Raw genomic sequence first — 21,920 nt, forward strand, 5'->3', positions numbered from 1 at the left:
ACTCCATTTATTTGACAGCAGCTCTGCTGGCAGAGATCAGGGTGTTTCCCAGGTGTTCCCAGGTGTTCCTGTGCCACAGCCCCTCCTCTGAACACCACCAGAGCTCAACTCAGGCATTCTCTTCTCCCTGCTGGCTCGAATGAGGCAGTCCAAGAAAGCTCAGAGCACTACGGAATTCCTCGCTTTTATTACAAAAATGGGAATGATCACTTTGATCAAAATGAAAAAAGTTTTGCTCACACCGTGTACATGAAAAACTCTAAATACAAAACTCATCCCAAACACAGTTTGTGCTTTTAAAAAAGAACGAAGGTGGTTTCATCCCTGCCCCCTCCCATCTACAGAAGCCGTGTGGCAGCTCTGCCGAGGCCCCCATCCCAACGCAGCCGGCTCTGGAACAGCTCCCTGGCACTGCGCTGGCAGCGGGACACGCCTTGGCTCCAGCCCTGTGCCAGGGCAGCAGAGCAGCTCTGGGGCAGAACCCAAACCCCACAGCTTCACCCCCTCAATTATGGAATCACGAGACCGACGAGGATTCCTCTGATACTCCATAAGTTAGTGCAGGGAATTAAAAAAATCATTTATGGTGAATGAGAATTGTACAGAGACCATTTATCAGCTACCAGCACACGGATCTTGCTTCACACATACCCTGTGAGCGGCGGCTCGGTTCACATGCAGAGGACCAAAAGCAGGTGGCACAACAGTTCCTTCACAGCCCAAAATTAGAAAAATATATTTTTTTTTTTATTCCATCTTTGTTGAAACTGCAGCACAGTGAACTCCACTCCCTCCGGGGATCAGGTTGTGTGGTAATACTGTCCGTAATTCCAGGCGTTCTGGTAGTTGTACTGGAACCAAAGACAGCAGCATCAGCCACCGGGTCCCTGCTGGGAGGGCCTGGCAGCACGGCCCACGCAGCTCCCCCTGTGCCAGCACAGCAGCCCTGGAGTGCAGGACAGCTGCCAGTCCCTCTGGAACAGCCTGGGAAAGCGGGCAGGGGCGCAGGTACCACGGGGTGCTGCCACAGGACAGATCCTCACCACAACAGAATCAGAATGTCCCGAGCTGGGGGGGACCCACAGGGATCACCCAGTGCAGCACAGACCCCAGCAATGCCACCCTGGGCAGCCCTGTGCTCCTGGCAGTGCCCATTCCCTGGGGAGCTGTTCCAGGGCTGATTCCACCCTCTGGGGGAAGAACTTTTCCCTGATCTCCAGCCTGAGCCTCCCTGGCCCAGCTTCAAGGGCTGCCATTCCTGCAGTGCTGTGTGTGAAACTCAGGGCATTTTTCCTGGCCTAGCACTGCACAGTCTGTGCTGGATGAGACTGATCCCACTGCCTGACTTTGGAAAGAATTCCCGACCTGGCTGCAGACAATCCCAAAGCAGGGCTAGCCAGGGGTTGTGCCCCAGTTGTACCACTGCTCTCCCAGCTCTGGGCGCTCTGCACAGTCTGAACAACACTTTTCATAAAACCACTTCAAAACTTCCATGGATTTAACAACACATGGATGTGGCAACAGGGACATGGGTCAGTGGGGGCCCTGTCAGTGCTGGACTGGATGATTTTAGAGGGCTTTTCCAACCTCAACAATTCTATTCCAAGTTAAAACGCTCTGGAGGAAGAGCCCCAGAGGACAAGCTGATTTTGCTGGCACCAGCAGAACCCATTCCAAGGCACTAGAGGAATTCCTGCCTGGAGACAGTCACTGTGCAGGCACACAGGAAAGGGACACCCCACGGCCAGTCTGGGCAGAACAGTTCCACACACCACACCCTCCCCCGTCCCCTCCCTGTGTGACAGGACAGCCACCAAACTACTCCAGGCTCCACGCAGAACACTTGGCACTTGCGGAGCACGCCCAGGAGGTGCCAGCACCCCAGGGAGCCGAGCTCTGTTTCCCAGGAGCTGCAGGAGGTGCCAGCTCTGTTTCCCAGGAGCTGCAGGTTTGCAGCAGCCATACCTGGTACCAGGCGTTGTAGTTGTAGGCGGCCTGGTTGACCTGCATGTCCCCGTCCATGAGCTGCGCCGACGCCAGCCCCGCCTCCTCCGTCAGCAGCTTCTTCTCGTCCGGCTCCTCCGAGCTGCAAGGGAACACAGCCTTGTTCTGGCAGCTCACAGCAACGCTGGGCAGCCTCAGCTCTGCTCAGCTGGCCCAGCAGGCTCAGGGAATCGGGGTCAGGGAAGGACAGTTTGGCTTGTGCTGCACAACAGGCTGGGTTTAAAGCTGGTGCCCAAACTGAGACGGCAAAGGCACGTTCCTGTTCAGAGACTGAGTTACTTCACCAGCACTGACTGGCTCAACTCAACTCAAAAACTCAACTCAGTAACTCAAAAACTTATTTCCAAAATTGTTTCCATCCCTGGAAGCGTCCAAGGCCAGCAGGGATGGAGCTCTGAGCAGCCTATGGAAGGTGCCCCTGTCCATGGCAGGTTTTAGGGCTTTAAGATCCCTACCAATGCAAACAATTCTGTGAATATTTAAGGCAGCACAGCTCTATTTAGTACACACTTCAAAGGACTAAACTGAAGTGATTCTATGCTCACACCAGTGGGTTCAGAGCTGACAAACGCCTGCACTGCCTGCCCAAAGAAGCCCCCAGAGTGAGGCTGCCCCTGCCCAGTCCGTACCCGTTCTCTGCCCGCCGCTTCAGCGTCTCCTGCTCCTTCAGCAGCGCCTGGTGCTCGTCGTAGGCATCCAGGAGCCTGGGGAGAGCACAGCCAGTCAAGCCTTGCCACTGTTTGAAACAGCTGAGCAAAGCCTGCTGGCAACTGCAACAACACACAGACTCAGTGTGATACATTCTAATGAGCACAATATATTTCCCCACCACAAACAGGGGAAAGCCAGCTCGGTTCCATTCACAACAGCTCCGCTTCCCAACCTGCTCAACTTCCCTCGTACTTTATGCAGTTTTTATCAAGCTCCTTTATAAAGAAGTTTTCTAGAAGTGATTTGTGATTCAGCTGCTCCTTCAGAGCCTGCTGGTGATGCCACCCACAGCAGCACAGAGATGTGGGAGTCAGTATTTAAACACTGGAGATTATTCCAATCCCAAAGCAGCCTTTGCCCCTCAGCAGGGAAGAACAAATGTGGTTAATGCAGCACAGGAGAGTCCTGGCTAAAATTCTCAAAATATTGAAATACTCCCTCATCTGCAGCATCTCAGAAAACCTGCAAAACCCAGTGTACTCTGGGTGGAAAGAGCTCCTCGTACTCATTCTGTGCCTTAGGATTATTTGGGAACTGCAAAATTCCTTGTGTTTGATCTGTCTCAGTTCCCAAACTTGCACTGACTTGGGAACTGCAAAATTCCTTGTGTTTGATCTGTCTCAGTTCCCAAACTTGCACTGACTTGGGAACTGCAAAATTCCTTGTGTTTGATCTGTCTCAGTTCCCAAACTTGCACTGACTGGCTGCCATGCAGAGGCAGCAGAATTTAAGGACAGCTATTGTTAAAAACATACAAAGCAGAAAAATTGACTTGTCATTCATCCTTCTGGGTTATTTAGCTGCAAAAGGTAAATAAAAACAATAGACAATTAAGAGGAAAAATCTATTGTAGCATTGAATTTAAAACTTGCATTTCTGGGGTATCCTCCTACAGAAATGCACAGTTGTTGAGAGTGCTGAACACTGAAAAATCTGAGCAGTGCAGTTTTGGAAACAAGCAGCAGCTCCCAGGGAACAGTCTCAAAGGACACCTGTGTCACAGACCTGTCCCACTGCCCTGGGGAGCACCTCCCTTCACAGGGCTCAGCAAGGGGACACCAACCACAGCAAAACCTGGCAGGCAGCAGAGCTCTGCTCAGGGAGGTGCTGGGCACTTCAGGTAAAAGGGGCAATTATCTGAAAATAATTCCTGTATAAAAATCTATTCCTGTTTACAAATCTATTCCTGCTTAACACCAGGAGGCTGGTTTGGAAAAGCAGCTGCTCCTTACAAAGAGCTGATGGCACAAAGGAAACAATTTTACAGAAGCCACTGACCCCACCCTTTTCCCAGCACTCTCCCAGTGACCCCAGTTTGGCCACTGCCCACAGGACATCTTACTTGTTCACATCAGACCCAAAATCTTCCAGGAATTCCACTTTTCTCTGTGAGAAGGTGATCCTCATTTTGATGGACAAGGCCCCATGGATGGCCTTGTCAAAGCAGCTCAGGATGTTCTCCTCGTTCTGCTTGAGGTCACCACTGTACTCCATCTCCAGCAAGTTCAGATACAGTTTGGTGTTTTCCTGTGCAAAACAGGCATTAGGAGGTGCACACCTGACCCTCACAGCAGGCATTTAACTGTTACACACCCCAATTCACCCCAGGAACACACACAATGACAGGCAATAAAGGCATTTTCCTCCCCCTGGGCTGGTTTTGTTGCACAAACACACCAGAAGTGACCAACACCACAAACCCAGGTGCTGCACTTTGCTGGCAGCATCTGAGTGCCAGATATTCCTGTGCTGACACCAAACACTGCCCCCACACCAATAACACTGAACACACTGAGAACGTTTAAGATTCTAAACATTAAAATAAAGGTGCAAAGCACATTGTGCTTCTGATGGGAAAAGGGTGCAAACTTCCAGATTCCCAAGCTGGGGCCGTGGCAACGTCAGTTTAGAGGGACTGCTGTCTCCATGCAGTAATGAGACATTACATCCAGTTACAACTCCTGTCATCACTGTTGCCACATTTTACAAAATGCTTCAGAAAGAGAGAAAGACACCAAGGTGTTTTGAGTGTAAGACAGCCGAGAGGGAACACATACTTTGTCCAGTTCTATGGCTTCTGACAGCACTTTTCTTGCCTTTGGCAGGTTTTTCTGCACTTTGAAGAGGTGCCTGGCGAGTTTGATGGCATAGAAGGAGGCTTCACTGATGGACTTGGCATTCCTGACAGCATCTTCCAGCAGCTGCTCCGCCTCCTCCATGTTGCCGTGCCGGCGCTCCAGGCTCACCCTGCGCAGGCGGATCATGGCCAGCCCCAGGATGCACTCCTCAAACGTCTTCAGGATCCTTCTGGCTTCATCAATGTTGCCTGCAAGGGCGGGGAGATGCCTTAGGACAGGGCAGATCCCAGAGCTCCCCCAGCAGAGCCCCCCCAGAGGCAGGGCTGCCCTTACCCTGCTGCTCCTCGAAGGCTGCCCACAGCATGTGCACCATGGGCTTCTTGGGCAGGTGGATGGTGCAGGCCCTGCTGTACACGTGCCTCACGCCCTCGATGCTGTGGTTCTCCATGTATTTGGCATACTAGGGTTGGAAACAGAGCAGAGACCAGCCAGGTTAAAGCTTGTATTTGTCTCCAAGAACATGCCAGAACGATAAAATTCTTTTGTTTAAACCCATTCAGCACCTTTATGGAACCACTAGACTAGTTTCTGTAAGGAAGGACGTAGAGAGGCAACGCAGTTGGCAAATGCAGCAGTCAAATCTGGTTGCAAGCAGACCATCTCCTAATGCAACAGATATAGTTATAGATGAACAACGTTCCACAGGGTACAAGGGTTAGTCACCAGGTCAAGGTGTGCACCAGCAGAGCCGTGAGCTGCCTCCCTTACCTTGATCCAGAAGTCCTCATAGAGGGCACATGAAATGACACATCTCTCAAAGAGGACCACGACTCGCTCGTGAGTGCCATTCTCTATCTCAAACTCTAAGTACTCTTTCCAGTTTTTCAGCTGAATTTTCTCCAGAGGTTTTACATGAAAGTAAGGCCTCTTGATCTGCAAGAGTCACAGGATGCAACTGGTGATTACAAACACACCACCAAGGGGGGTCAAACAATCAACAGCCACACAACCAACACTCAGTTCCTGCCATTTCAGCGACCAGGGCTCCAGGGACACCTCCTCATCTACTCAACCCAGGGTCATCCAGGTATGGATCAAGGGATTTACTGCAGTGACATTCCAGGCTAGAAACCTCCTTTCCTAGAGAGCTTTTGGAGTGGAAGTGTTTAGAGATGCTGGGGGAGGACCCAAGGCAGCCCAGTGTCAGTGGCATTATGGACACATGGACATTGCCCACATCCATCCACACAAGTGAAGTGCTCACTGTGGGACACCCAGCCCACAAATGCAACTCAGAATTTGCTTCAGAATCATGACAAGGAAAGACAGAGCACTGAACTGGACTTCCTATCAAATATTTACATCAATCTGGTTACAGCAAGACCACGTATTTAGCACCATTGTGTTGTTATTGGTGGCTGCAAGAGGGGCTGGGTGGGACAGAGCTCAGCACAGAAAATTAAACATTGCTCTGTTTAAATTGAAATTGCTTTGTCTGGCATCCTGCCAGAGATCCTTTGCTTTTGCTCATCATCTTTATTGCATTTGATTATCTCTCTCCTATGCTGCAATTTCCACTCAGATCCAAACCCATACAAATCGATGAAGCACTTACAGTAATTAAGGACAATCCAATTCTTCAAAGCCACCTGAAATTTAAAGCCAATCCCTCCCTTCAGGCTCCTCACTGATCTCTGGTGTGGAACCCAACACTCTGTGGCCATTTTGCCCAGCTCACAGTCCCATTCCTGCTGGAAGCAGCTCTAAGGAATCCCCAGCCCTGGGTGGGATCTGTGCCCACCTCACTGTCCTTTAGGGACAGGCTGAACTCTGCACGTGCAGCTCCTCCCAGCCCCTCGGTGCCCCAGAGCAGACACTGGTGGCCAGCAGCAAGGGGACACTCAGCTTCCCACACCTTTCCTGCCCAATGCCCACAGTTCAGGGTTCTCCCAAGTCCCACAGACTGGCAGCTTAAGGCTTCCCAAGGCAGGGATCTGGGACACTCTGCTCTGCTCCCTCTGCCACGGGTCACTGGGACAGAGCTCACTGACAACGGCTCGCCGCTCTGCTCGTGAGCTCCAGGCACCTGGCCCAGTCCCACCCAGTGCAGTCAACCACCAGTTCTGACAGCACCAACCCAGTAAAGAAGAGTCTCTGAAAATCTGTCCCAGCTGGGTAACACAATGGACTCTTTAGAATTTAACTTAAAACAAGGACCATGTTTGCCAGGAAGAAAAATATAAAGACTGAGAATGAAAACCTCCCGTTGTTTTTTCAAATGGAATCCAACCTAACTCTACAGCAAAAGCTGTATATTTGCAGTGATCAAATTATTAGTTTCATTAGTTACTTTTAATACATTATAGGAGGTCCAAAACAAAAGCTACCTGAATAAGTGTGTAATGCTACAATACAAAACCACAGGAATTTCATTCTTCTCTGAGACCAGGCTTACCTTTCAAAGGGAGTCCCCTCCATCCCCTCATGTTTTTGCACCACCCCAGGGCATGAGCAGCACTAACTCCCAGGACTCACTGGCTTAGCAAACATTACAGCACCTTGCCTCTCTCCAAGCACTGCTCTGAGATCTTTACATCACCAGGTGCCTCTTCACAAGAAAAATGGCAGAGAAGTGAAACTGTTCCAACTTTGAGTCTCTGTTCAATCCCAACTGGGAAGGAAGGGCAGAGGTGCTCCCGCAGTTTCAGTTAAAGCTGTTTCACAGAATTCCCAGCTCCCAGTCCTGCTCCCAAACCACTGCTGGTGCTGCATCACACAAACCCCACCCCACTTACCGCTTCCTCAAACGTCCACCTCTTACTGACTTCGTGCTCGTTGTGGTTAAATATCTCCTGATGGATCTCAATGATTCTGTGCCTCATGTTCTCTATCTCAGTGATTAGCTACAACAGAATGTTAGAAAGTGTAACACCAGCAGACACGGTATCACCTTTGTAACTGCCTCCTGTGCCAGTGACGTGCGTGGGCTCTCCCTGAGCAGCCAGGGACTCTGCCTGATGGAGCCCCCAGCTTTAGAACACACAGCTGAACTGGATTTTATCCTATGCTAAAGCTGATTGGAGATTAAGGATGGATTTGGACCCAAGTCAGCCCTGGTTTCAGCGTGTCTGTGTTTTCACCACCAGCAATTCCTTAGGACAGCTCCAGGCTTTCTTAGGCCTGTAAGTTTGAACCTGCCCAGGCCACTGCTGATGAGGAGCATTCTTAGACCACAGATCCCAGTTTGCTGACCTGGAATAATTATATTTGTTCCTAAGGTTTTGTATGCTGCTTCTTTCATTTTCTAACTCATTTCTTTAACACCTCTGCCAGCACTGGAAGGGGCTGTCCTGTTAGCACATGAGACACAGGGCAGTGATGTGCAGGAGCTCTCTGGGCACAGCTCAAGTGGGTGCAGTGGAACCCCTGCCCCAGAGGACAGGGTGCCAGTGCCACCACAGGGTGCCAGTGCAGTGGAAGCCCTGCCCAGCCCCAGGGAAGGAAGGGCAGAGGTGCCCCTGCAGGTGCCTTGGTGGGGTCGGTGATGTCCTCGGTGCCGCAGGGCACTGACAGGTACGAGTTCTCTGGGCACAGCTCAAGTGGGTGCAGTGGAAGCCCTGCCCAGCCCCAGAGAAGGAAGGGCAGAGGTGCCCCTGCAGGTACCTTGGCGGGGTCGGTGATGTCCTCAGTGCTGCAGGGCACTGACATGCAGGAGCTCTCTGGGCACAGCTCAAGTGGGTGCAGTGGAAGCCCTGCCCAGCCCCAGGGAAGGAAGGGCAGAGGTGCCCGTGCAGGTGCCTTGGCGGGGTCGGTGATGTCCTCAGTGCTGCAGGGCACTGACATGCAGGAGCTCTCTGGGCACAGCTCAAGTGGCTGCAGTGGAAGCCCTGCCCAGCCCCAGGGAAGGAAGGGCAGAGGTGCCCGTGCAGGTACCTTGGCGGGGTCGGTGATGTCCTCGGTGCCGCAGGGCAGCTCCTCCCCGTCCTCGTGGCCGCTGGCAGCCGCCAGCTCCCGGCGCAGCTGCACAAACTGCTCCGTGGTCAGGAAGTCTCGGGGCAGGTTGTTCTGGATGTGCTCTTTAAACCTAACAACAACCACAAAGAGGCACTGCAAAGGGGCTGTTTCACGCTGTAAATCCCAGGGGGTTCTGCTTGGCTTCGTGGCCCCTGAGTGACACCGAGTGCTGCCAGCTCACACCAGAACTGCCAGCACCCATCACCCTCACAAGTGCCACGTGCCAGAGGGACAGAGCCCTTGCCATGGAAAAGAGATGGCAAAGGACAAAATCAGTTATAAAGGAAATACTTTATTTCCCACACCAGGATATTTGGGGAAGACTGTGTGCAATTTAACTGAGGTTGCTGCTCAAGTCTCCCTACCAGTGCAGAATTCCACTGTCTAAAACTTAACCAGGATTCCTCTTTAGTCAGTCAAACTGGTGCTTCACCACACACAGGCACTGCACAAGTATTAAAGTCCAAAACTGCTCATTCTGATTTCTCAAAGACATCCTCTCTTCTCCCCCACACTTCCAAGGCCTGTCCTTATTCCACAACAAAACCTCTGAATTTCCCTAAAACCAAATTCCTCAAATCAGTACTTTCAAGCAATCAGTCCAACTGCCTGAGTATGTAAGTAAATAACCACATAAACCTGTTCCAAGTTCTTGTGCTGAGTTTCTGCACCTCTCCCATGGCATTAACTCCCTGCTTTCCCTTTACCTCTGGAAGTGATGGCTGTAGAGCTGCGTTGGGATTCCCAGGATGCGGTCATAGATGGATGTAACTTCCCTTAGGTTTCCCTGGTCATTTTCCCAGTTTATATACATTTCCCAGAGTCTGTCAGAACGGAAATCTGTCCCAGCAGCCAGCACTGCATGTTCATAGGCTCTGGAAAAGGAAAGGTTTTGCACTGGTTTCTGGATGCCAGGACCAGAGCAAGGAAGGAAAGTCCTGGCTCTTATTAAAGGTCACGAGTATCCTCATTTCCTTGAAACTAGACTTATATTAATTATTTACATACTTCAGAGTGTTTTCCAGATAGCTACAGAAAGGTGTCTAGAGATTCTGAAAGCTCACACTCATTTTTTGCCTCCAGCACTTCCACAACAGAACAAATACAGGCAACAGCAAAAGCCACTGGCAGGAACAGAAGATATCAGGAAAATACAGAACCTTTGCCACTTTTGTCTTGTACAGACTCCAAACCTACCAGAGCAGCAGTGTGACACCCAAAAGCTGTGCAGCAATTCTGCAGCTTGATTCAGATCCAATTCCAGTTCAATTAAGCCTTCTGATCAAACTCCAGCCCAACCCTTTAACCAGGTCCACTGCCAGCCACCGCGAGCAGACACATCCTAGCCCTACCCTGGAAACCCCAAGGAATTAAAATTCCAGGATTCCAAATGCTGCACTAAGTATTTCCCAACATCCAGTCTGAAGCTTTCAAGCCACAACTTTTTCCCCTTGTGCCACACTGTGCAGTCTCCTCCTTCTTACAGAATTTGGCTCCATCATCTCTTAATTTAAAAATCCTTACAGTGACACCAGGTTGTTATGATTTTGCCCCTTGTCCTAAAAACACAATAACCTGATCCCAGTGGTGTGCATGGGTATCAGGCTGCTCCCAACTCACCCCCTGATGGTACTGTTAGTTTCAGGATCAGCAGGGTCCAAGGTCTCCTTTAGGAAGTTAATATAATGTATCCAAAGATCAACACTAAGAGGAATTGCCTGAAGCCCTCGGCGATAGACCTATGAAGAGAACATGAACTGTACTTCAAATCCTTAATGGGGTCCTAAGAGAGAGGCAACACTGTGTTATCCGGTGAACCTTAGAAATACTAATTACTGGAATTTTGTTTAAATAATCTACCATTACCATTCGGGTGGAGGTTGGATAGAACATGGCAATGTTCTGATCTCCACGTGCAGAGTCTTGATCTTCAAAGCGCAGCGGTCCCTGCATTCTGACCAGGTTGTGTGGGCAGGCTTTGGGGTACAGACCATAGGGCACAGACCCATTAGAGCATCATTGACAGCGTCTGACCAAAAATGCAATAAGATGGAGCAATTGTGACCAGCAAACCAACTATTATTGTTTTGAAAATGAGTAATAAATGGAAGTGACAGAAAAGCCCTGCCCTACTTGTTAAGCTGCAGTGTAATACAGAGGCTTGCACTGCAAAGCTTGACAAACTGTAGAGGTTTAACGCACCTGCCAACAAAGAGAGAGAACGTTAGCTCCAAATGCCACAGCTGTGACACGTGCAAACACGTCCCTCGAGCCCTGGCCGTGCAGGGCAGGCACTGGCAGCCCAATGGCTCGCAGTGGGACAGTCATTGTTGGCTTTGGGACTGGTGGCAGTGCTGGCCCCGGGCCCTACGTACCTCGTCTGACTGCTTGACGTTGTCGTGGCGCTTCTCCAGGTCCGCGTACTTCTTCCAGTACCCATAGCAGTAGGGGTAGTGTGAGAAAAACCTGTCAAAGGCTTTCCTGGCTGCTGGCAAGTGGTTCTGTGGGAAACACAGCGAGCACAATCAGTGCTTCCCTTGTTATTTTACATACAACTATTAACACTGTGTTAGATATTTTGACATGGACAACCTGGGCTACTGGGAGGTGTCCCTGAACATGGCAGGGGAGTGGAACTGGATGAGCTTTTTAAGGTCACTTCCAAGCCAAACCATCCTGGCATTTTATGATTAAACAACAGCAGTGGCACGGACAGCTGCCTTAAATCAGTGTTTGTGACAGCCTGATGTCCATTTGCCACTGGAATCCCATGGCTTTAGTTTTCTTTGTTTATTTATTTCGGGCAGACTGAGGAGAAAGGGGCAGGTACTAACCTCCTGCTCTACGTACTGCAGTAGATAAACCCATCCTGTGAAATCCTGCGGATTGTCCTCTACTACTTTCCAAAATTTGTCAAAATCCGGAGGGAAGTCAGCCTCGATATCTGTGGTCTGTAGGCTCTCAATGTTTGGAATTTCGCTCTCCTGCGTGTTGTCCTCGTTGAGGTCTGGGGAGCTGTCTGGGGACTGCTCCATCTCGGTGACACTCATGATCTCGGTGCTGAAGTCCATGTGCTGCTCCTCGGCCGCGCTCTCGGCGCCGGGCTCCGCGCTCTCATTGCCCACAGTCGGCTGCTCCTCCTCCGTGCTCTCCGCGTTCTCCATGGCACCGCTGTGCGACTGGATCCTGCAGGAACGGCACCTCTCAGTACCCCGGGGCAGCTCAGAGTGGCTCCAGCATCCCTGTACCTCACCACAACCCCAGTGACACCTGCCTCACACATCAGCCTGCTTCAACAATCAAAGGATTAACAGCAGTCTTAGATTTTCACATCTGCACATACAAATCATTGTGGCTTTCTAAAAAACTATTGCAGGGAGCTACTGAGGTATAAAAGCCAATCATTACAGTTTTCCTGTAGGAGTCCAGTGGAAGTTTACTCTCAATGAAGAATTATGTTCAAATTTCATAGAAACATTTAGGCTGGAAAAGCTGTCTGAGACCATCAGGTCCAAGCTACCCCAGCAGTGCCAGGGCCACCATGGACCCGTGTCCCTAAATTCATTCAGTTTTCCTAATCAGTACAAGTCAGTAGATTCTTTGTGAAATAAACAGGTGCTAAAAGGTGCCCTCAACATCAGGCTAAAGCAAAGACAAGAATTCCTGTCAGTACCAACTCAGTCTGCGTTAGTGATGCTCAGACACACCCAGCAGCACCAGAGAGCCACGGAAATGCTCTGGCAGCCCCTGACCTGCAGCCCCTCACTCCCACCCACACCCAGTGCCAGGCGCTTCCTCCCGGCCCTTGGGACAGACTCCTGCTTCCTCCCACTCTTCCTTTGATGTCCCTGCCAAGAGCCACTGCCTGGCCCTGCCCTGCCGTGCCAGCGCCAGGCCAGCCTGACCTGGCCGGGTGCCACCCAGCCTCGGCTGATCCCGGCCTCCCCTCCCAGAGCCAGAGCCAGAGCCGAGCCTGCTCCGTGGCCCTGGTGGCTCAGGGACCTACGGGAACACCGCCCTGCAGGACACAACAGCTCCCGGCTGGGAGTCCAGCTGCCACGGGACGGTGCTGGGCTCACATCCTCACACGCTGGCTCTTCCCGTGTTCTCCTTGCAGCAGGAGGCAAATACATTTGGGATTTCAAAAAGAAAGCACAAGTCCCCACCCCAGAACTCTCCAGAGCTCTTTCACACTGAAAACCTGAAGAGACAACACCCAGACCACTGCTTTCACTTCAACAGGGAGAAGGCACCACTATATACTGGGGTGAAGTTCTTGCCAGAAAAGAAAAATCTCTCTCTTATCTTCAGCAGCTTCAAGTCCTGGGATAACAGTTCACGTTTTCCCAGGAGTTCACCAAGCCAAGGAACTTCGGCATAATGCTCAACAGTCCATGTGGTCTACCCTGCAAGTTTTCTAATAATTAACTGCTTTTTAAAGTATTTCTGCTCTCCATCATTAGGCAGCCACAGCTTGGAGCAGCCTGGGGTACTGATGGGTGTCCCTGCTGGGGACTGGATGGGCTTGGAGGCGTCTGCCAGCCCAAACTATTCCATGACTCCACAATTTTGAGAAAAAAACCTCATTTGTAACATTAAGTTATACATTAAGTATCAAAGAGTATCACTGTGCCTCTGCCAGTGCAACAGGCAGAGATCTGGATCACTCAAAGGCTGCTGCACTTCTGAGGGCGCCTGGTGCAGGTTCTAAAACCCAGCTGTAAGAGCAGGGAGTGGCACCAACCACAGCCCCAACACCAGAAAAAAACAGTTTAAAGGCTATTTACAGCTCTAAAATTTGACCTAACAGTGACAGAGGTAACTAGTGATGGGACGGGAGGAAATGGATTCAAATTGCACCAGGAGAGGTTCATTTGGATACTGGGGAAATTTCTTCATGGCAAGGCTGTCCAGCCCTGGCACATCCTGTCCATCCCTGGGGAGGATTTTTTATTTTTAAATCCCTGGAGGGATTTAAAGCCCTGTGCACGTGGCACGTGGGGACACGGGAGAGTGGCTGGACTTAATGAGCAGCCCTAACGATTCCATGGATTCTGTCATCGTTAGAAATGCAGTAATTCACAACCTAAACTTATCCTGATGTTTAACAGATGTTTTCTCCCTCTAGCTGATTCAGAAGACATATGCCATCTTAAAAAAACAGCTCTCCAAACCCAGCCATCTTCAGATGAGGAGGGAAAAAAGGATGAGGGAGAAGCTGTACGGATGGGCACACAAGGTCCGAGCTTGTGAAAGCTCACAAGGATCAGGATGGGCACACGTGGCTTCAAACTGAAACCAAGTCTCTCTGACAGCTCTTCCAGCCAGACACCTTCCAGTCTGATCCCTGGCATATCCCAAAATCTGACAGCAATCCACGGCTTAAACCAGCCAATGCAACAGGCCGCGAAAGTCCAGGGGTGGGGCACACCAGGGAAACTTAATTCCGGGGTTTCCACCTTAATTCCGGGGCTTTTTACCTTAATTCCAAAGGGTTTGACATCACACAGGCTAAGCAACTGAATCAGAGTATCAGACAGCTACACACACTGCTATTAAATAATTGATGCCAACACGTATTACTGAGCCTGTTAGCAGCAAGAGACGGCTGTACACAGAACTGCCGCTCATAAACGTGAATGAACCACCGGGAATCAACCAGGGAATCTGCAGAGGGGCAGGAATGCGGAGCCTTGTCGGAACGCTCCATTCACGGCCCTGATAAGGCGCTGCTGGATCCACCCGGGGCAGGGCCGGGATTAGGCTTGAATCACGGAATCATTTCCTGGAAAAGCCCTTCAAGGCCACCAGCTGTGCCCGATCCCCACCTCGCCGCCAGCTCTGAGTGCCACCTCCAGGAATTCCTGGGACACCTCCAGGGATGGGCACTCCAACCCTCCCTGGGCAGTGCCAAGGCCTGAGCTCCCTTTCCACGGGGAAATTCCTGCTGTGCCCACCCTGAGCTGCCCTGGCCCAGCCCGAGGCCGTTCCCTCTCCACCAGGGCCTCTCCGCGGCCCAGCCCCAGCAAGAACGTCACAAACCGCGCGGCGCGGCGCGGAGCGGCTCCGCAAGGGCCCGTTACTCGCCCAGCGGCCGTCCAACGCAGGCAACGGGGATAAAAGGATACCAAGGGGACACCGGGATACACCCCCACGGCAGAGTTCACCTCTCGAGCAAACCCGAGGCCTGGCAGCGGCCGCGGGGCCGAGGCGGCGCTCCGAGCGCCCCGCGCGCGGCCCGGCCCGGCCCGGCCTCCGCCCGCCTCGGCCTCCCGCCCCGGCTGTCCTTCGGCCCGGCCGCTGTCGGAGCGCCCCGCTCTCCTCCCTTTGGCTCCGCGCCGCCGCACCCCTCGCCCCTCGCCGGTACCTGCCGGGGCCGCCACAGCCGGGGCCGCCTCAGCCGCCGCCGCCGCCTCGCCCGGGCCTCACGCACCGCGCACGCGCACAGCGCACCGCCCGCGTGCCCGCCGGCCCCCGCGCGTGCGCAACGGCCGCCCCCGGCGCCCGCCCCTTCCCGCCAAATGGCGCCGGTCCCTGAGGGGCGGAGCGGGGAGACAGAGCCCGCTACGGGAGTGAAATAAATACAGCTAAGTGCGGGAATAAATACAGCCCGGTAAAGGGGATATAATAAATACAGCTCCCTATGGAAACACATCCCAGAATCATTTGGAGAGATTCACCCAGATCCCGCTGTCCACCCAGCACTGCCACTGTAGCCCTTAAACCACTGAACCAAGTCACCCACACCACGGGCAGGCCTTCCTTGGGCACCTCCAGGGATGGGCACTCCAACCCTTCCTGGGCAGTGCCCAGGCCTAAGCCCCCTTTCCATGGGGAAAAGCCCCTCCATGTCCCTTTTAAAATGAGGGGCCCAGAGGCAATCCCAGGATTGGAGGTCACTCAGCAGTGCCAGCCCAGGGGACAGCCACTGTCCTGGCCCTGCTGCCAACACTGTTCCTGGTCCAGGTCAGGTGCCTTTGGCCTCTTGCCCACCTTGGCACACTTGGGCTCACGTTCAGCCGCTGTCACCGGGTTCCTTTGAGCAGAGCAGCTCTCGAGCCACTCCTTCCCACCCCTTTGCAGAAATACATCCCTGTACAGAAATAAATCCCTTTATTTATATATCCCATTGTGTCCCATGTCCAGTGTGTCCAGAGCCTGCAGCTGGAGAAGGGTCAGGGTTCATTCTCCCCACTGCCCAGCCCTGAGACAACAAATACTGCACCACTGCCTCTGGGGGTACAAAAATACATGTTTTTCACAAGCAGCACTGCATCACTGTGTCCAGGACTCTCTTCCACTTCTCCATGTAAAGCGCAGTGCTGATGTGACCGTGCGCTCTTCACGGGCAATCCAGGGCCAGGTCCCGGGCTGGAGCCTCTGCAGGGAAGCACAGATGGGCTGGAGCGGCTCCTCCACGGCCATGCTGGTGACAGCGAGGGGAGCCAGCCCCACACTGCCCAGCACAGCTCTCCCAGCACGGCCCAGCACAGCCCGGTTCAGACCCTCAGGCCGGCCCAGCAGAGCCCAGTTCAGCTCCCCAGGCTCTCCCAGCCTGGCTCCGGCGTCTCTCCCGGTGCAGTCCAGCCCAGCCCGGCTCCGGGGCTCTCCCGGCTCCCTCAGGCACCGTGCCCAGCTCGGGGGCCGTTCCCGCCCCGTCCCGGCGGCGCTGGAGCTTCACCTGCGGGGACGGCGATTCCACGGTTTTACGTTCCCGTCTCCAACAGCTCCTCCAGGCTCTTGCTGATGTGCGGCGGCTGGGCCGCGGCGTGGGCGAGCAGGCCGGGGCCCATCTGTGCCCACAGGGCCCGCGCCAAGGCGGCCGTGGCCGTGCGGGGGCCGGGCACCGAGCCGCCGCCGGCAGAGCTGCCCAGCAGGTGCCACAGCACGGGCAGCACCTTCTGCTCCACGGCACACGGCTTGCGCGGGTACAGCTCCGGCACCAGCTCTGCCGGGCGAAAACACTCATTTAAACTACAATTGCCATGGGATTGCCGGCTTTGAGAGGGGAAAAGCTCCGGCACCAGCTCTGCCGGGCGAAAACACTCATTTAAACTACAATTGCCATGGGATTGCCGGCTTTGAGAGGGGAAAAGCTCCGGCACCAGCTCTGCCGGGAGAAAATATTCATTTAAACTACAATTGCAATGGTATCCCCAGCTTTAGAGGGGTACAGCTCCGGCACCAGCTCTGCCGGGAGAAAACACTCATTTAAACTACAATTGCCATGGGATTGTCAGCTTTGAGAGGGGTACAGCTCTGGCATAAGCTCTGCAATAAAATATTCATTTAAATTACAATTTTGATGGGATCCCCAGCTTTGAGAGGGGTACAGCTCCGGCACCAGCTCGGCCAGGAGAAAATATTCATTTAAACTACAATTGCCATGGGATTGTCAGCTTTGAGAGGGGAACAGCTCTGGCATAGGCTCTGCAATAAAATATTAATTTAAATTACAATTTTGATGGGATCCCCAGCTTTGAGAGGGGTACAGCTCCGGCACCAGCTCGGCCAGGAGAAAATATTCATTTAAACTACAATTGCCATGGGATTGTCAGCTTTGAGAGGGGAACAGCTCTGGCATAGGCTCTGCAATAAAATATTAATTTAAATTACAATTTTGATGGGATCCCCAGCTTTGAGAGGGGTACAGCTCCGGCACCAGCTCGGCCAGGAGAAAATATTCATTTAAACTACAATTGCCATGGGATTGTCAGCTTTGAGAGGGGAACAGCTCTGGCATAGGCTCTGCAATAAAATATTAATTTAAATTACAATTTTGATGGGATCCCCAGCTTTGAGAGGGGTACAGCTCCGGCACCAGCTCGGCCAGGAGAAAATATTCATTTAAACTACAATTGCCATGGGATTGTCAGCTTTGAGAGGGGTACAGCTCCGGCACCAGCTCTGTCAGGAGAAAATACTCATTTAAGTTACAATTTTGATGGGCGCCTGGCCTTTGAGAGGGGTACAGCTCTGGCACCCACTCTGCAAGAAAATATTCATTTAAATTACAATCTCAAAGATGGGATCCCCACTTTTGAGAGGGGTACAGCTCCAGCACCAGCTCTGCAATAAAATATTCATTTCAGTTACAATTGCAATGGGATCCTCACATGTGAGAGGGGTACAGCTCCAGCACTAGCTCTGTCAGGAGAAAATACTCATTTCAGTTACAATTTTGATGGGCTCCTGGCCTTTGAGAGGGGTACAGCTCTGGCACCAGCTCTGCAAGAGAATATTCTCTTAAATCACAATTTAGATGTGATCCCCAGCTTTGAGATGGGTTCAGCTCTGCAAGGCAGCAAGGGTCAGGATAAAATATTAATTTAAATTACAATTTCAATGTGATCCCCACCTCTGAGAGGGGTTTAAAGGCACTTAAATCATCTCCTCAAACTGCTGCTGTACAAAAGAATTTGCTGTTGCAACATCATCAACTCCCATAAAAATACCAGATTTTCCCACAACCACTCCTTTTATCCTCTCCTAGGAGTTTACACAGTAGCACCAGTGCTGCTGATAATTACACTTTTCCACTGAGCTAAAAAAAGCAAAAGAAATAAAGGGGATTTTAGCTTGGTTTTTTTTCAGTTAGGATTCCCATAAGGACCTTTATTTCTCACAGTGTAAGGTCTGGTATTTCCAATTTCCCCTCTATCTCACAAAAAAGCAGTAGATATTTAAGAAAAAAACAGCTTTATACTGTAAATATAGAATCACAGAATGATGGAATATCCTGAGCTGGAAGGGACCCACAAGGATCACGAGTCCAACTCCTGGCCCTCCACACATACATATAAAATATGTATAAAAATAAATAGATATGTTTATAGGATGAAATATTTTCCTCAAGAATGAATTCAGTGTTTCATTAGCAAATGTTTCCCTCTCTGCCAGAAGAGCCTGATATATAATAAAAACCACTCCAAAAATCCCAGCAAGAGAGGGACTGTTTAAAGGCTGTTTAACACCCTCAGAAAGCACAAATTTAGGGATATTCCCAGAACAGCCTGTCCATTGTGTTATTATTGAGTTCCATTTCACACAGAACTGCTCTCAAAGTGAGCCAAGGAAATGTTTGGTTCAAGCATACTTCCCATAAAGACATTCCTTGTTCATGGAAATTCAGCTTTTCTCAAGGAATTCCTGGCTGGGAGGTGAGAGGGGCTGGGCTGGAATTGCCAGAGCAGCTGTGGCTGCCCCTGGATCCCTGGCAGTGCCCAAGGCCAGGCTGGACACTGGGACACCCTGGGACAGTGGGAGCTGTCCCTGCCATGGCAGGGTGGCACTGGGTGGGGTTTGAGGTCCCTTGAACCCAAACCAGTCTGGATTCCTGGCAAGAGCATGAGGGAATGAGCACTGGGAGAGGGAATACAATGCCATGTTAAAATTCTTATATGCTTTAGGTATTTATAAATGTTAATCCTTAAGGTATTTAAATATATGATGTATTTACATTTAAATTAAATCCTTAATATATTTATAAATATTTATAAATTCCAGGTATTTATAGATCTTCCATCTGACTATATAACACTAATGCTAACACTAATCCTTTGTTTTGCCAGCAATAGCTCCAATTTCCATTAAAGAGCTGAAATGTGACAACCTCCTGAGACAGAAGGGAAGGTACAGACCCACCTCCACCTTGCAATTAACGTTCCTAATTAAGGGAACCCAACCAACCAACCAAGCAAAGGAAAGCAGCACTTTACCAGCCAGCTTTTCTGTCAGGTCCTGCTTTGCTTTTCCACTCAGGAACTGGGCTTTTGTGCAGAATGGCTGCAGGAGCAGGGAGGTGTCTAAAGGCAAAGAGCAAAACATGTTAAATTCTAAAATGGAAATTAAATTATCCGGAAATAAACACAATATGGGAAAAGGTAAATAAGAAAATGCTATGGAAAAATAACCAAAGCACTACTGAGCAATATCAAGGTGATTTGTGTGGTGAGAATAAACCCAATGATTTTTACACAGTGTAGCAACCATGTGCAACTCCTGGAAAGAGTAACACTTTCAATTTACAACTTAATCACCACAATTAAAACTGTTTCAAATAAAGAGCAAATAAATTGCTCACCTAAGTGTCGACACAGAGCCTGGATCACATTTGTGGCAGCTGCATAAATCCCTGGATTTTTGGAGTTGAGGTTGTTGTCCACTATGGCAGGAATTAACATGTTGATCACAGGTGACAAACTGTCTTTGAGCAGTGGAACCATCTTGTGCATGGCCTCCAAAGCCACCTGGGTCACTTTGCTGTTGGAGTCGTGTAAGCGAGGCTTGAAAGCATCAAAGATCTGGAAAAGCACCCAAGCAGCACTCATGGAACTGGGAATCAATAAAGCTCATCACCTGCTTCATTGCTACCCTTCAATTGTCCACCTCGACACACGACGGCTCTGCTGTCTCCAGGGCTTGGAAACAGATGTTCTGTGAGGTCCTTCCAGACCCAAACCGCTCTGGGGTTCTGGGATTTTGGGATCATGTTTTGATTTGCTGTTTTAACCCCGTGCATTAATCTGGTCTGAAGCCCTGCAGTGCAATGACTCCAGGCACAGTGACTCTCAGTGTGGCTGTGGCTCAGATTTCCTGCCTACTTTTAGGGAGACACGGCTCTGTTCAGCACAGGGAATGTCTGAAACGTTTCAAACCCATCCACAGATTGGACACCAGGAGGTCCCACAGCACAATTCCATCATTCCACACTAAGATATGGCACTGCTGGAGGACAAGCTTGGCTTCCTTTCATTGTATCTGTCTTTAATTTACAGCTTACTAATTTACAGCAGTTTCTTTCTCCTGTAGGATCTCCTTTCCTGTTGGAGCTCAGGATGCTCATCCTGAGCTTTAGCACAGTAAATTTGGCATAGTACTTTTCTCACCTTCTCTCACACAAAACTTGTAACTCTACTTCAGAGACAGTTTTACAGCTCTTCATTAATCCTTTCTGCCCTTTTCACGACCATTCCATATTTTGATATTTACCCAAGAGTGGCATGAAAAACAGCACAAGGATTCCAGAAATCATGGTATCACAGACTGGTTTCCATGGGAAGAGATGTTAAAGCCCATCCCATCCCACCCCCTGCCATCATCAGGGACACTTTCCATTATCCCAGGGTGCTCCAAGCCTCATCCAACCTGGCCTTGGACACTTCCAGGGACGAGACAGACACAGCTTCTCAGGGCAGTAGTTCAAAAGTGGCCTGAGTGAAAAATTCCACGTTTTATCTCCTGTTCCCTTCCTTTCCTCCCTTGGTGCCTCACGCAGATGCCCCTGCTCCTCAATGCTCTCTGTCCATCATCCTTATTCCAAGAAGGACCTAAGACTTTTCTCAGAAAACCTGGTGACTCTGATCCCTTGTGCAGGCTGCCCCAGAGCAGAGGCTGGATGGAGTTCCAGAATAAAGCAGGGATTGATTCCAAGGATCTCCTCCATGGATCCACCTTGGGCAGCACAAGAGCCCAGCCAGGGCTGCCCCCAAGATGAACCCAAATGGTCCCAAAATGCACGAGCGCTCCCGGGGTCTCTCCCTGGGATCAGCTCTGCTCCATGTGCACATTGCAGTTCAGTGTCCAATTCCAGCTTTAGCCCATCAAGTTCTATCCTGCTTGTTTTTCTCTCTCCAGCCCACTATTGTAAGTGCTTGGGCACCCTGACGAAGGCAGGAATGATGGATCTGACTCCATGTTCTCAGAAGGCTGATTTATTACTTTATAATACTAGATTAAAGAATACTATACTACACTACACTAAAGAATACAGAAAAGATACTTAATGCTAAAAGATAATAATGAAAACTCGCAACTCTCTCTAGAGTCCCAACACAGCTGGGCTCTGTTTGGGTAATTAGTTAAAACAACTCACACTGGAGTCCAATGAAGCAATCACTTTTGGGTAAACAATCTCTAAGCACATTCTAGACGAGCACAACACAGGAGAAGCAAATGAGATAAGAATTGTTTTCTTTTTCTTTGAGGCCTCTCTCGCTGCCTTTCAGCTTCCCATGAGAAAAACCCTGGGTGAAAGAATTCTTTCAAAGAATGTGAATGCCACAGCCCACGGGGTTTGTGCTCCTGGGCTGAGATTTGGATCATTTGTCCTTG

At 50.7% G+C, this 21,920-nt stretch overlaps 2 protein-coding genes and 1 non-coding gene across 10 annotated transcripts in view; all 3 read right to left on the minus strand.

Annotated features, from left to right (window-relative positions):
- Positions 1 to 169: 169 nt before the first annotated feature.
- Positions 170 to 15,237, minus strand: PRPF39 (pre-mRNA processing factor 39). 5 transcript variants are annotated; one of them, XM_041410549.1, is made up of 14 exons: positions 15,175 to 15,237; positions 11,642 to 11,993; positions 11,183 to 11,308; positions 10,428 to 10,546; positions 9,515 to 9,682; positions 8,727 to 8,877; positions 7,589 to 7,696; positions 5,562 to 5,726; positions 5,127 to 5,253; positions 4,773 to 5,041; positions 4,058 to 4,242; positions 2,634 to 2,708; positions 1,966 to 2,086; positions 170 to 851 (listed from the first exon to the last, which is right to left on the minus strand). In XM_041410549.1, exons 2-14 carry the CDS (start codon positions 11,969 to 11,971, stop codon positions 801 to 803), a joined length of 1,995 nt encoding a protein of 664 aa, XP_041266483.1. In that variant the 5' UTR covers positions 11,972 to 11,993; positions 15,175 to 15,237; the 3' UTR covers positions 170 to 800. The 5 variants fall into 5 exon arrangements, with proteins under 5 accessions (XP_041266483.1, XP_041266520.1, XP_041266511.1 ...); XM_041410586.1 differs by lacking the exons at positions 11,642 to 11,993; positions 15,175 to 15,237 and adding an exon at positions 10,674 to 10,783; XM_041410577.1 differs by lacking the exons at positions 11,642 to 11,993; positions 15,175 to 15,237 and adding an exon at positions 10,674 to 10,836 and having other exon boundaries at positions 11,183 to 11,278.
- On the minus strand, positions 4,609 to 4,694 carry LOC121339098. Its single transcript, XR_005953138.1, has one exon. It is a non-coding gene; the product is annotated as a small nucleolar RNA SNORD127 (small nucleolar RNA).
- Positions 15,238 to 15,903: 666 nt separating the features above from the next.
- The window catches only part of TOGARAM1 (TOG array regulator of axonemal microtubules 1), a 34,041-nt gene continuing 28,024 nt past the window's right edge, over positions 15,904 to 21,920 (minus strand). For 2 of the 4 annotated variants that reach the window (XM_041410158.1, XM_041410147.1), the window contains exons 18-21: positions 19,891 to 20,110; positions 19,526 to 19,612; positions 16,489 to 16,755; positions 15,904 to 16,187 (exon numbers count right to left, since the gene is read on the minus strand). In XM_041410158.1, coding sequence (XP_041266092.1) covers positions 16,514 to 16,755; positions 19,526 to 19,612; positions 19,891 to 20,110 — 549 coding nt within the window. In that variant the 3' untranslated portion in view covers positions 15,904 to 16,187; positions 16,489 to 16,513. Of the gene's footprint in view, positions 16,756 to 17,625; positions 17,715 to 19,525; positions 19,613 to 19,890; positions 20,111 to 21,920 lie in introns of those variants that run through there. The other 2 variants (XM_041410168.1, XM_041410176.1) reach the window with 2 other exon arrangements.

Source organism: Onychostruthus taczanowskii, unplaced genomic scaffold, assembly GCF_017590055.1.
Source record: "Onychostruthus taczanowskii isolate IOZ18803 unplaced genomic scaffold, ASM1759005v1 scaffold100, whole genome shotgun sequence".
NCBI lineage: Eukaryota > Metazoa > Chordata > Aves > Passeriformes > Passeridae > Onychostruthus > Onychostruthus taczanowskii.